This window comes from Anticarsia gemmatalis, chromosome 14 (genome assembly GCF_050436995.1).
Source record: "Anticarsia gemmatalis isolate Benzon Research Colony breed Stoneville strain chromosome 14, ilAntGemm2 primary, whole genome shotgun sequence".
In the NCBI taxonomy this organism is placed as follows: domain Eukaryota; kingdom Metazoa; phylum Arthropoda; class Insecta; order Lepidoptera; family Erebidae; genus Anticarsia; species Anticarsia gemmatalis.
In genome coordinates this window covers 8,001,039-8,014,813 of record NC_134758.1, presented here as the reverse complement: position 1 = coordinate 8,014,813, position 13,775 = coordinate 8,001,039, and the positions used below count along the sequence as shown (strand labels likewise).

General features: G+C 33.7%; 2 protein-coding genes across 3 annotated transcripts in view; both read right to left on the bottom strand.

Annotated features, from left to right (window-relative positions):
• The window catches only part of LOC142978413 (dual specificity protein phosphatase 22-like), a 48,844-nt gene extending 43,013 nt beyond the window's left edge, over window positions 1–5,831 (bottom strand). The window contains exon 1 of one of the 2 annotated variants that reach the window (XR_012959758.1): window positions 5,301–5,831. Coding sequence is in view for 1 of the 2 variants with exons in the window: in XM_076122852.1 (XP_075978967.1) it covers window positions 5,301–5,321 (21 nt within the window). In the remaining variant the exon portion in view is untranslated. The remainder of the gene's footprint in view (window positions 1–5,300) is intronic. The other variant, XM_076122852.1, reaches the window with a different exon arrangement.
• Window positions 5,832–6,473: 642 nt separating this feature from the next.
• LOC142978409 (transmembrane protein 42) lies at window positions 6,474–13,651 on the bottom strand. The gene is made up of 3 exons (XM_076122849.1): window positions 12,798–13,651; window positions 9,785–9,934; window positions 6,474–7,491 (listed from the first exon to the last, which is right to left on the bottom strand). Exons 1-3 carry the CDS (start codon window positions 12,879–12,881, stop codon window positions 7,369–7,371), a joined length of 357 nt encoding a protein of 118 aa, XP_075978964.1. The 5' UTR covers window positions 12,882–13,651; the 3' UTR covers window positions 6,474–7,368.
• Between the last annotated feature and the right edge of the window lie 124 nt (window positions 13,652–13,775).

Genomic DNA, 13,775 nt, shown 5'->3' with positions numbered 1-13,775 from the left:
TGTTCTAACTATGAAGAAAATATCTTGATGGATTCCTCCCCCGTTTGGGAGGAGAACCTTGCCCAGCAGTGGGTTAGTAAAGGGTTAAAAAAAGATATAGAAGCTACCCATTTCTCTCACTTTCAAGGGAGTTAAAGCAAAAATACATTATACGGTCTACAAATACTTTACATGGCTACAAGTTGGGTCTATCTAAAAAAACAACGTCAGATTTATTTATTTAGAGAAGGACCTTATGGGATTTAGGGACCGTGTTGCTAACTCAGATAGTTTTTGACCTTTCAGGATGTTCTTTCCCAACCCTAGTACAGTTTAAAGTCCCTTAGGAACATTTGGACTTAGTATTACTTGGAAATACTTGTATAAACTACTACTATATTCAAGTTTCAGTTTTTACATAATTATTCGCTTGAGGAATGGAGTTTCTAAGCTAACTCACACGTTCATTAATTTCGAATTGCAAACAAGTAACTGACTGCTTTAGGGAAATATATAAAAAATGGCACAACATTTCATCTAGACTATAATTTATTTATTGCACTTTCGATCGGTTCCTAACTAGAAATATATCTTGAAATATTATTGCGATATTAATAACCTGAAACATTGCAACTTATAAATACGTAATGAGATAATAGTTCCGAGTAGTGGAATATAATTGCTAAGTATTTGTATTGGCAATAATCCGACCAGCTTGTATTCTATCATCCTTGGATTATTGTCTTTACGAAGCAGTTTTATATCAGTTATTATGAGAAAATACTTGTGCTGTAATATAGATTCAATAAAAAGTTCTCGCGTGCTTGAACATAGCGTGTTGCGCCATGTGGCGACACGGCTTATGTGAACCAAGTCAGACGAGTGAAAAGATCTTTTGACTGTCTCTTTTAGAACAAAGATCTATATAAGTATGCTTTATTCAAATACAACTTTATGTTTTCTAGTTAGTCAGTATAGTTAAGAATTAAACCTTAAGTAATTTATGATATGTAACATCATATAATAAGGCGGATACAGTAATATAATTATTTACTTCATTGATTTAAGGGAGAAAGTATTATTCAGCTGCATTCGGAAAGACGCCTCTATCATAGTTGGAAGAATGGCTAGGTTGATGATGACTGAATAAAAAAACCTGTTATTCTTTCCATAAGAGTTCTGTTCATTCAATTGCCCGAAATTGTGGAAAAATTTAATAAATTCTATATTATTATTTCTAACGGTAACACAGTTTGTTCTGATATTGTATCGTTGTGAAATATGGGTTGAATCAATCATTCTTTGGCTAAACGCCAAACGGCTTAACGCTGCTCTATTGGTATGTAAAGCAAAAAGTTATTTTATGCTGTAACTATACAAAAGAATATACTTAGTCTGATCGATTTGTAAGTATCTATTGTACCTACATGTCTTGCGGGTTAAATACCAACATGACGAATTGTCTGAGTAATCAATTCGTCATACACTCTTCAATTTAGCTTAACCAATAATCCAATGTAACAGATTGCCTCATCCACGGAAGTTATATATTCCTCAACATTATTTCCCGCGTGTATTGTAAAAACGATTGAAGGATTATTTCAGAACGCTGAACAGCTGCGACTTTTTCTTTACCGACGAAGTACTGTGTGTTTCTCTCCGCAATCAATCCACTTGTCGAGGAAATAGACAATATCCGTCCTAGATCTCTCGATGTAAGATATATGAGATCCATTTTCAGTTCGAATTAAGATATTGGTGTAGCGACAGAAGAAATCTACGTCAAGCTTCGAAAAAACGGTCCGATTCAGCTGTTCAATCTTCGCATCGATAACAAGGTGTTAGGGAGTTTAATACCATCCACCGAGTGACGATGATGATAAAGATAGGGCGCAAACTTGAGAAATTCCAACTCAAACAAAACTGTCAGAATCTTGCTAATAATCTCAAAGTTCAGTTATCGTCAACACGGGAACAAAGTTAGTGTACATATTAGTTATACGTAAATACTTATTTCACAAGAGTATTTACTGACAGAAGTTCAACGTTAATAAAAAGTTATCGTTCGAAGCTTTTTAGGTCTTGCCTTGATAAAATTACTTTTCGTAACATTCGGCGTTTTTATGGCATGTAAAATATCAATTTCGTTAATAAGAAATAAAAGTATATGCAGATATACTTTTTTACGACCCAGTACCTTAATACAGGATACGTACCTAAACCTAATACAATTTGATACTCTTTTTGCAAATACATAAAAGTTAGAAGGTCGATTATTTGATACAGCTAATATAGTTGAAAGTGTAGCAAGCAGTTATTACTTTTCTATTGAATCTATCTACTGTAAAGGTTTCTTTGTCGATGCGCAAAAACGAATAAATGTGATTGTATCGAATTGTCGTATCCGTTGTGGGCTAAAGTACACCGTTTATGAAAGCGGGTGTATGGGAATAGTGGAGCGTTGCGAATTTAATTTGGCATCGTTCGTGTAAACAGGTGGAAACACCGAGGGATCGGTGAGGACCGGGGGTGCTCGCCCCGTACAATGGCGTCGGTCACCGCTTAGGAAAACAATCCCCCAACCGCGCCTATCTTATTTGTCCGGAGGGAAACGAAATTAGGTTTTTGTTTTCACTTTTGTCTAATTATTCGTGACTATTTACAGACGACTTTAGGTCGGGCTTTACCTTTTTCTTACGTTTGTCATGTTTCCGTCGTTTATGTTACTAACGCTTTTGCGAGCTCAACTGTTGGTATAGTAATATGAATATTGTATAACAAAAGATAAGTAGGTACAATTACATCTACATAAATAAGTAGATATTATGACCTAGTGCAAGTGTTGAAACTCACGCACGACGCAAAACTTTATGGCCACTGAGCACGCAACGTCGCTTAAATTTTGTCTAATAATTTGCCCTACATTCACCTCTATACCATTCATGTTTAGATACTTATAGTTCAATGGATGTAATATGATTAGAGTGCCTTGCGGCATAAAGTTTAATCGCAACTAATAAAAAAAAACCTTTCAATTTTCACTCATAAAATAGAAAAAAGTACATTTAACAACATTTATCATTATTAACTACCTAATGTAGTGACTACAGAAACTGGGCAACGAGCCAAATTAAAACTTGCATACATTTACATAAATCGCTTTAAATCGGCAAATGCACATACTTTATTCAGCTAAATGACTATATTACCTTCTATTCCGTACAATAAACGGCTTATTAGCTACCTTATGGCTTAAACATTCTTTTTTATCTCAAGAAACTAGAATTTCGTGGGGTGAAATAGAGAATCTATTTTTAAAGTCAGATTTTGTGCCAAACGTTGCTTAGGAGCTACATCTCGACATTCGCGAATGAAGGCGTCATCAAACTGCGTTCTATCTCTGAGCTCAAATGAATACGACCATCATCAAAAATTCAATGTTTCAGGGTTTCACTTGATACCTAGAGGTTAATCTGCGCTGTACATTTTAAGCTTCATGTCACGGGTTTATTGGATGACACTTTAGAAGAGGGTGAACCTTATCGCTTTTTGTCTAATCTCAAAGGACGTTAATGAAATTAATTTCTAAAGAATATTTTTGTTTAGAATAAAGAGACACATTTTGTTTGAGCTAACTCATTACTAAGTTTATCTTGCTGGCTTAGTTCTGCACGCGTTGTGTAATGTTCTTTAGACATTATTCTCATCTCGAAAACTCAACATTGTCGTCTTATTTGTTATTCCGAAGGAGTTTAGATTAGGCAAAAATTTTTGTACAAAGTAAGTATTTCGTGTCACAGGGAACTTTGCAAATTGCCTTAACTTTCTAAGCTAACAGAGACCATAGTTTTAAGACGTGTGTTGTCAAAACCCCTGGCAGTACGTAGGTAACTTGATATTTATATATTGGTGTGAAACATTGTTCGTTACGTCGAAAGAAAAGAAAGAATTACACTCTACGGACAACTATAATGACATATTTTATACAAATAAGTCGTTTTAACTGCGTCGCCACTAAAACTCTTGCAATTACACCACTCATTTCAATTCCTCCTTTCTTAAAAATAATGTATAGATCGCTACAAAGCGTTTGCTTTAAGACAAACGACGACGAGACGCCCAGCGCAGTGACATTGAATTCATCGCGACAGGGGTACACAAAAACCTTGAAAAATCTTTCAAACTTTTGTTATAAACCTCGTTTTAACTTGATCAAATACTAATGCAGTTAAACGGGTATCATAGGCTCGTAACAAGCGGCTCACGATCTAAGTTACAGCTCTTAGGCTCATTGCCAACTTTACGAGCTGGCCAGCAGAAAGTAGGATTGTATGCCGAATATCCATACGACCTCTGTCGTACGTGTATTGCATCATCGCTCATAATTCGTTTTATTCAAATGACAGGATTTATTATAGGACAGAATAAAAAATCGTGATTTAAACAAACAAAAAACAGCAAACAACAGCTTTAAAGATTACGGGATGAATTCTGACATGTTGAGTACTTTTCCTTGTTTAATTTTATGAAATAAGATACTCATAAAATGAAGAGTGGAGTGTTATTATTAACTATTATTATATGACTCCAACTTACACGCTGTATAAGCAGCATTTTACACGCTTAATAAGTTTATATTCCGATAAATTGTGCAAAGATCTTCATGCTTGCAAAAAATTAAATACCCCAATTTTACGGCAGCCTTAGGGCACAACACAAGCCAAAGATGATAGAATTTATTTTAATGAACTGAAATCAAACGTCCAAAGTTTGTGTGAAAAGGTATGACATTTTATTGTCATAAAATATTCACACATAAACTACATGCTTATAACAATTATTATTACAATACTAGTTGGTGAGGGTAGATGTTTACAATATATAAATGTCTACCCGCATAAAACTACAATAACATTTAAATATCAAGAAATGTATAATAAAAATCATATTCAATTGAAAATAAACTATATAATATTTTTCATATCATACGACAAATTAAATAAACATTACACTAAGTAAAACTCCAATATAAAATTAAACATGTCTAGATATATAAAAAGCATGCTACAATTAACTTGAAACCAAAACAATCCATAAAAGACGTTTTAATATCCACGTTGTAACGTCTCGGCGAAAAGGCGGACAAGACGTAGACACACAACTTGCATCCCGCTACGGACGCTCTACGAGCTACGAGCTACGAACCGCCGCTACGTTGACGTTACGTAACTTTTGCCGCCTGCATTCCACTGCCTTTCTACTTTCTTAACCTCCAAATATTTACATGCCTTACATATGAATTAAAATAATTAATAACCTACCTTGTTCATTCCATTTCCCATTTTCGTGGATTATACAAAACTATTCAAGCCAACAAAATTATTGTCGTCATCTTAACAATACGTAACAACCAACACACAACGTTGTAAAACATGATAATTTAAAAATCAACGGTATTTTAGCGTCATGTTTTAACTGTCAAACTGTCAACACGAGCGCGTCACTATGACTACATTGTTGACGCCGGTGCGCCACGCGATATCGATGTTGCCATCTAAAATCGGTTACATAAAAATGTCCAACATGACAATCGGGATCGGCACTGGTCGTTTTAATTTGTGTGACGGTGGAGATGTTTAGTTTTTATCGCGGCTTTGTGTTATCGATCGTGTTTCTTTCAAGTCGAGGTGTGTGGGTACGGCGAGTGGTGTTGAGCGAGCATGGAGCACGCGTGCGGCGTCCCCGGGCCGCGGCGCGCCACTGCCGTGTCGACCGCTCGACGGCGACTCGGCCGGCGTCACTGCGTCTATAAAACCCTGCAGAGACGTCTACTTGTCGATTCAATTGTGTCGATGTCTTTTATGTTGTCTACATACGGGATTTATCCTTCAAATGTTTCAGGAAATACGATTTGCGAACAAGTTGTTGACTGTGTTTGACGATTTTTCTGACTTGTACTCAATTTGTAAGACTATACAGAGATTAGACAAACAGCATATTTTCAAATCATATTTAATAAATCCCAAAAAAAATTAAAACAGTATTTATAACACTATTTTCAATTATATCGATATTATCGATAATATTAGTGTAGGCACTTCTACCAGCTCGTAGCGGTCGGGAGTGCGGTGCGGACGGATGGCTGGGCGGCTGAAATACGCAGGGACATTCGACAGCTCGCAAATCTGTTAACTACTTTAATTCAACCTAAGTATCCGCCGAGACTAAATCACAAGTTTTAAGACCCTCGGTAAATTGAGAGGAACTTTGTTTTTTGCGTCGTTTTTTGACCTTAAATACTTATATAGACAAAGGCAAATAAACCTTATTTATTTCTATTTTTCGGATATCAACATCATAACGTTCAAATAAAATCATCTGATAATGAGAAATCGATGCCTTTACAGTGATTGTTTTGTATCAATAACCAAATACCAATTGTTTTCTAAGCTTTATTACAAACGTTAGGTCCTTACAACAAATAAAACAAAAAGTAAGTAATTCTGTTAACAATAACTTTATTATATAACATTGAAATAAACTTAAATCTTATTCTTTTGGAAACTTTTATTTGTACTCGACGAATTAAACATGTAATATAATTTAATTGTGAACTAATTCATACATACACACCAGCAATACTTTTTATTTATATCATAAATGCATAAGTAGCTCTGAACTTATCTAAATAGAATTTGATAAAATAATATAAGTGCAGAATATTTTCTACGAAAGGACGTAAGCTACTACCTTGAAGGCAACTCGTGCAGAGCTCGGATAAAAGTGAACGCTTTTATATAAAGCTGAATAATATTGCTTTCAATTAAACTTTACATCAAATAACTAACTTTAAAAAACCTTTAAATATAGCTTGTCGATTATCCAGTTGAATGCCTGATTTCTGAGGCACATTTAGCGGTAGTTTATCTATTCAAACTGTTTTGTTTATATCAGCTTAAACGCTATTGAATAGATAAGCTACCGCTAAATGTACCTAAAACCGAGCATAAATAAATAAATATTAAATAAATATTATTGGACAACTCACACACGGTCATTTGAAAGTGTTGTACAATTAAATAAATACAAAATATATGTTAAGTTAAGAAAGTTGTTTGTCGTATAGTTAGTGGTCAACCTAGTGTCAAAGTTGTTCAAGCCGCCCGAGAGGCCTTTGACATGGCTTACCGACTATTATCTTAGTAGACAACAGCTGGAACCGACATTTTACATGCCCTCCGAGGCCTGGAGACGCCCAGCTCAAAACAAATATGCGGTCACCAATCTATGGAATGACCGCGCCAAGGGTTGCTTAACCCACAGATCGTTTACCCCTGGCTATGGGCGCCTCAGTTAAGAAAGTTAGTAAGTAGTAAGTTAGGATGTCTATCATTGAGTCTTCTGTTTATCCCTGGGACGCGCAACTAGAGCCAGTCCGAACACGATCATGGTGGCGCCGGCCCACCACCGCACTGATGATACTTCTTCAAACAACGTTATTCCTATCACACCCTGGAAAAGATAAACAGCATATTAAGAGTAAACGAATCGAAGTAAGGGAAGTTTGTAGGGATCGTAGCGTCTGCAGGGAAAATTTGCGATTTTATGTACTAAGAACTTAAGCCGCAAATTCAATCGCGATGCAATTTTTTTTTAATTAGCTCTGGCCTCGTCCTGTGCCTGCCTAGGAAAGAGAGATTTGAAAAGTCTTCGCTTAGCAGCAGTGAGACTAATTCAGCGCTATTTAATATTCTATACGTTTTTACACATGACAAAATTATTCCCCGAATAAAGTTATCTGACGATAAAAATAATGTCTTAAAAGATAACAAAAGTTATGGTGTAGCTTTCAAATAATAATGTTTTTAGTAAGTGATCAATAATAATATAATTTCGATTTAAGCGGGTAACAAATCAACAAGCAAATATTTTCTTTTGCTCAAAATAAAGTATAGACAATATAATCTGCTATACAAAATAAATTGTTATTTACGCGAGCGAATGAACGCGACCTCTCTGCACTTTGCACATCAATATCGAAATAAAATATGAATGTATTGGCATATAAAGGCACCAAGCCAAAACATACATGATTATTTTATACCGATTTTCAGGTTTGTGAAAACCTTTCCTTTATTTGAAAACTTATGAAGAATTTTATTTTATACTTCGACTTAATAATTCCTCTATTTTTTTTCAACGATACGATATAAAAAAGGAAAAGTTTCGTATAACGTGCTACGTCGACGCTACGAATAGTTTTATTTCGTTTCGTGGAAATTTATAAAAGCTTGTCACCCGTGGTAGCCGTGACTGTTGTTAACACTATATTTACCTAGCTTTTAATATTTCATAAACCGTTAAAATTGTACGGACACGGACGGGGGTATAAAATTATAGCAATAGCATGAGAAAACAGCCTATGAAATACAAAGAATGTAAGCGTAATTACGCTAGTGACTACAAAATGATATATTTGGCTGCTATGGAATACCTCGGTTTTTAAGTAAATAAATAATAAAGTCAAATGCCGTGGACAATTTAAATTAAGTATATTGTAGTTAAATCCTATCTAGAAGACTAGAAATAAAAATATATCTTCTGTTACCAGTGAATTAAAAATAGACAAAACTTCTGTATTATTGAGTTAAGTGTATCTATATCTACTTTAAAATGGCGATCTATTTAAAGGAACACTTGGACTCGAAGAAACTGTTTCGGGTGCAGTTTAAACAAAACGTTTCTTTCGAATCGGAATCGGTGGTTTCACACGTTTTCCCACTTGACCTTTCAAAGCTGTTTACTTTTTAAAGTTGCGCTTTTCACAAGGATTGCGAGGTAATAAATATATAAAATGAAATACGAATAACCTAACAAATATTACTGTGATTTTCATCTTATTTTACGCGTTTTGTTTTATAATAAATCAATGCTTATTTAAAAACAAAACGCGTTGTCATATTATTATTTTAGGTAACTTATTAATAGCGTACATAGCAATACCTGCTCGATTAAAAATAGAAATTATCGAAAATCGCAAAGTTTAGAAATTAGAGCTTTTATTTTCTATTTAAGTTCAACCTTTTTAGTAACAATAATATATCGCATTAGTTGTAACTGGCTCATGTTAGTTAAAAAATGTGCTATGATGCCATTAGATTTTTCTTTTAATTTTTTATTCATAAATTTATAAGGCATTTACACTATTTTTTCGCACATCGAGGCCAGTTAACTTTTGATTTGATTCATTATAAACCTCTATGCTCTCAAGATATTCAAATGAACATTCAAAAAATTAAGAAATTTGTTAATGCTTTTGTCAACAAAATTACAATAGCGCTTTTGCGTACAAACTATTGAAAATGCATTGTATTTAAGCAAAGTACCACAAGCGTACCTCTTCATATTGTCCATCGCAACGAGAGTTCTTGTTCAATTGATTGAATCTTGCACTACAATATTCATACTGCATTGTTAACGCTAATGATCAATTGAAAGACTCGTAAGAGTTTGTAGTTTCCATTCATTAGACTACTGTAGGCTTGTAATTATGCTCCACTTAATTAAGAAATAAAGTACCTACGCTATTCACAAGACAAGTTAAAAGATTGCATTTTTTATGGCGCAAACGAGTAATGTATATGTAATTAATAATATTAGAATATACAGGTACAACAAATATCAGAGTGCATTAAGTTACGAAAAGAAATAATACAATAGATACTGTATAGAGAAAATAATTTTGAGCTATAAGCACCTGTCTTATGTCGCATGTTAAACCATAAATGTACAAAATTATACTTACGGAGAGCACGTAACTAGAGGCCGCAGATATGATAGTTGGAGCTACGGTGTTTGACGCAGCATCGAGAGAACGGAGATAATGCCTGCAGCCCCATGTGTTGGCTATCACCATAGTGATTAATAAACCACCCCATATTATATAGCTTTCACCCTGTCGACAACGAAAATTACGTTAAAAATACAAACTGTGACCGTTTACCATTTTCTATTTAATATCTCTATGTCTCTATCTACCTTTTTCACACTACTCAATATTTATTTACTGAAAAAATTACGTAATTTGAACAGTGTAAAAAACAAACATTGTACTAATATGTGTTTTTATAAGAAATTATGTAACACAAAGATAGTTATGGCTGTATTATTTTTATAACTAATATAAGAAAACTGTATGACAATACTTATAACAATAAGAAAGTCTATCTTTATCAAATAAATCGATGACATTTTTTAAAATTATACTTTATTAATTCAAACGAAGCATAAACTTTTTAGTCAAAATAAATAACAAATCTTAATTTACTGGCACGTATAAGTGAAAAAAATGCATAAGATGCCATAAAACTTTTCTTTTAATTTTTTGTCATAAAATTGTAAATGGCATTTTCTCAGTTTTTTTGGGCGTCGCGGCCAGTGCTATGTTTCAATGCAACACGATAAACCTTCACGCTTAATATTACGTTAAAAAGTACCTATTATTTTATTGTGAGTTTATTTTCAATTAAAAGATTTCCACGATAGCTGTTTCATCTATATTTTATAGATTATATTGCGATTGGTAGAGATATTTTTCCGAGCAAAAAGCGAAACCGCTAAAACGAGTGCACTTTGATTAATTGCCGAGGCAACCGATTCCCAGTTATTTGCAACTTGAGTATAAACGTTCAGTTCGATAAAATTGTTACCTTGTTAAATGGCACAAGCACAACTCTTTTATTACGATGTGATTTTTATAAATCATCTGCAACAGCACCTATCTACATATAACCGTATAGAACCTACTTATGCTTTTACGTATTTTACTTTCGTACGATATGAGATCAAGCGGAACAATTTTTGGATGATTGGATAACCGAGTTGATTTGATTAAGGAATGACGACGTTTTGTCTTCAATACAACGAATGTCTACAACACATGAAAACTGGAAAAGACATTTGTAGTTCCTTTTTATTCTTACTAAAGTTCTTTACTATAACAAATACTCGGTTCTTATACTAAGGATGGAAAGCAGTAATTCGCATTTCCTACTGTTTATTTGCGGTTTTTCCGATAAACAAGTTTTAAGGTCACCTAAAATACGTCTGTCACCATCAGTTACCTACACATCTGCGTCCCTCCATAATGTGTATTGTGCACGTATCTAGAACCAAGGGAATGTCGCCCTTAGACGCTTATTTAAGGCTTAGATTGAATAACTAATATACAGGTTCTTCACATACTTATCATGTATGAGTCGATAAACATTTTCAGATTAAAACTTTGAAGATTACGACGGAAATGTGTGTGTAGGTATGTTCTGTTTTTACCGCAGCCCCTTTCGTCCTGTATGACAAGATGTATGTATGTGAATGAGGCAAGGGAAGTTTGTAAGGATCGTACCTACCCTTGTTTATTGGTCTCTACCTAATCCTATAGGAAAAAGACGTGATATTACGTATGTATTTGATCATCACTTTATACGATACATAGTAATGATAGTATGACATACGCCTTTAAAACTTTACAGTAACACCATATCGATTGAACTATGATGACTAATGCGTTTGTAGGTACATGGTTGATTAGTGCGATTACTATTACTAATACATACCTATGGCCTATGGCGCAGTACTCTTTCCACTGAGTAATTATCAGCAATGAAACAAAACACTTTATTTTATTGAGCAATTAAAAGACGGTATTATAGGAAATATGATCGACGTAAAGTGAAAGCAAATACAGCTTTCATAGAAAATATTATGTCTATTTTTCTTTGCTGTTTTCCCCGACGAAATGAATTGGGATTGGATAAGATTACATGTCCCGAGTGTCAGACCTTAGGTTGGACGAAAACAACGTAGGTTTTTGCAAAAATAAAGCCATGTCGTAAAAGACCCAGGTGCGGTGCGCTTGGTTAGATTCGTTTTTGAAATATTACTATTCCACGGCCGCCGAGAAAACCACACACGGCAAAGAGGGTCGTAATGAAATGTTGTTTTTAATACACTTTTACTGGAACTAACCTAAGAAAATGAGCCTTTAAGAAAAATTTATACTATTCTATTCAGTATCAATTTTTGGAGTATTTTAGCCATAATTTAGTAGGTATATTAAGATGATGAAATAGTAAGGTTCGCAAAATAATATAATTATTTTATTCTTTAATTGCCGTGTTTTTTACACGATTGTGCCGTTACTTCCCTTTATCTACAGCACAATTTTAGTCATAACCAACTAAAAAAGATAGATTAAATTAAGAACTACTTAGTTGACTAAAAAAAAATATGTTCAACAGAAAAAACTGTTCCTATTTCATTCTTTACTCTAAATTCTCTGTTTTTTTTTATTCAGTTTATGAATTTAAACGAATTATTTAAGAACCAGAGTAACTTTTAACAGAAGTGACGATCAAGTAGCGAAGTCAGGTACAAGTAAAATTAAGCATTTAATGCGGATAGACGGTACCTACAATACTTGAATTTGTGTGTATATGACTAAGTCACATAAATTAAGTAGTTAGAATAAATTTATTTTCATTTTCATAGTTTTTAAAAACGAGTAACAATATAGGTCGGCACAGCATTTTTTTTTCAGGTGACTTGCTGCGCCATCTAGTGATAAAATAGAGTACCTACTCAGTGTAAATATTCTAATTATTATAAAATTAGCACATATTAATGTTCTTTGTGGATGACTTAAAATAATTGCATCAGTTTAGTAATGTACATTTCTAACTCTATAATGATTAGGAACAAAACTGTATCTCCGCTCTTCTTAATAAATCAAATAGCTATAGTAGTAAATAATAACTCACAACGACACTAGTTGTGCCTGTTAATTTTCCTAGGGTGCTTCCTATAGATGCCCATATACCTGCTAGGAACGCCTCGTAAAACATGATAGAATATTTTAACTATTTACAAATATAAACAAAGGCGATTTTGTAGGTTAACTAATTGTCAGACGTCAGTTGACAAAATCAGGTGTCAAATCAGTTTGAACCATTCGGGTTAACGTAATGGAAACTGATAATTTTTCATTGTGCTAAGTTGTTTTTTCTTTGTGTTGAACATAAATAAATACTATCTTCTGTAATGTTAATTTTACAAGTATTTATTCTGTTGTATTTGGACTGTTTTATCAAAATTGAATATTTTGATAAAACAGTCCGACACAAAGTACTTTGCCTAAATCGGAACGAGCTACGAGCCAGTGACGACAGTGGCGTATCGTTTCCAATAGTTTTCACTTTTCATTTGCTTTTATTTATTTCTATTAAATCGATTAGATGTTGAATTTTGTTTCTTATCACTTTCTTGGCTGTGGTCTTTCATCAGTTACTGGTGCTTTTTCTCACCGGCAACTGGTTAGAGCGTAATATTATTACTTTCTGAAATTGTAAGCTGTAGTATTCAGTAACAAAATTGAAACTATACCTACTACTTTATGAAGCAAAAGCTATGCTACACTTTTTTTTAAACATTGTGTGTTATGTAATTATAAAATGTATTTTAAAAATAACAGACATACCCCAAAAGTAAATTTATCAAAATTAAAGATAATTTATTTAACATCCTACCAATTACCAATGGAGATGTAATTGTGTTAATTCTAACAAATTACGAAATAGTATCAAAACCTCTCCATTCGAATACAACGTACGGCTTATCTTACGACGCAAACCCTATCTGTGGTGTGATTAAAAAAATGTTTATAGAAATTAGAAATCGATTTCGACGACTGTCTCCTCAGAATTATGAAATTTAGCACGTTGGACATCTCTACAAACGTC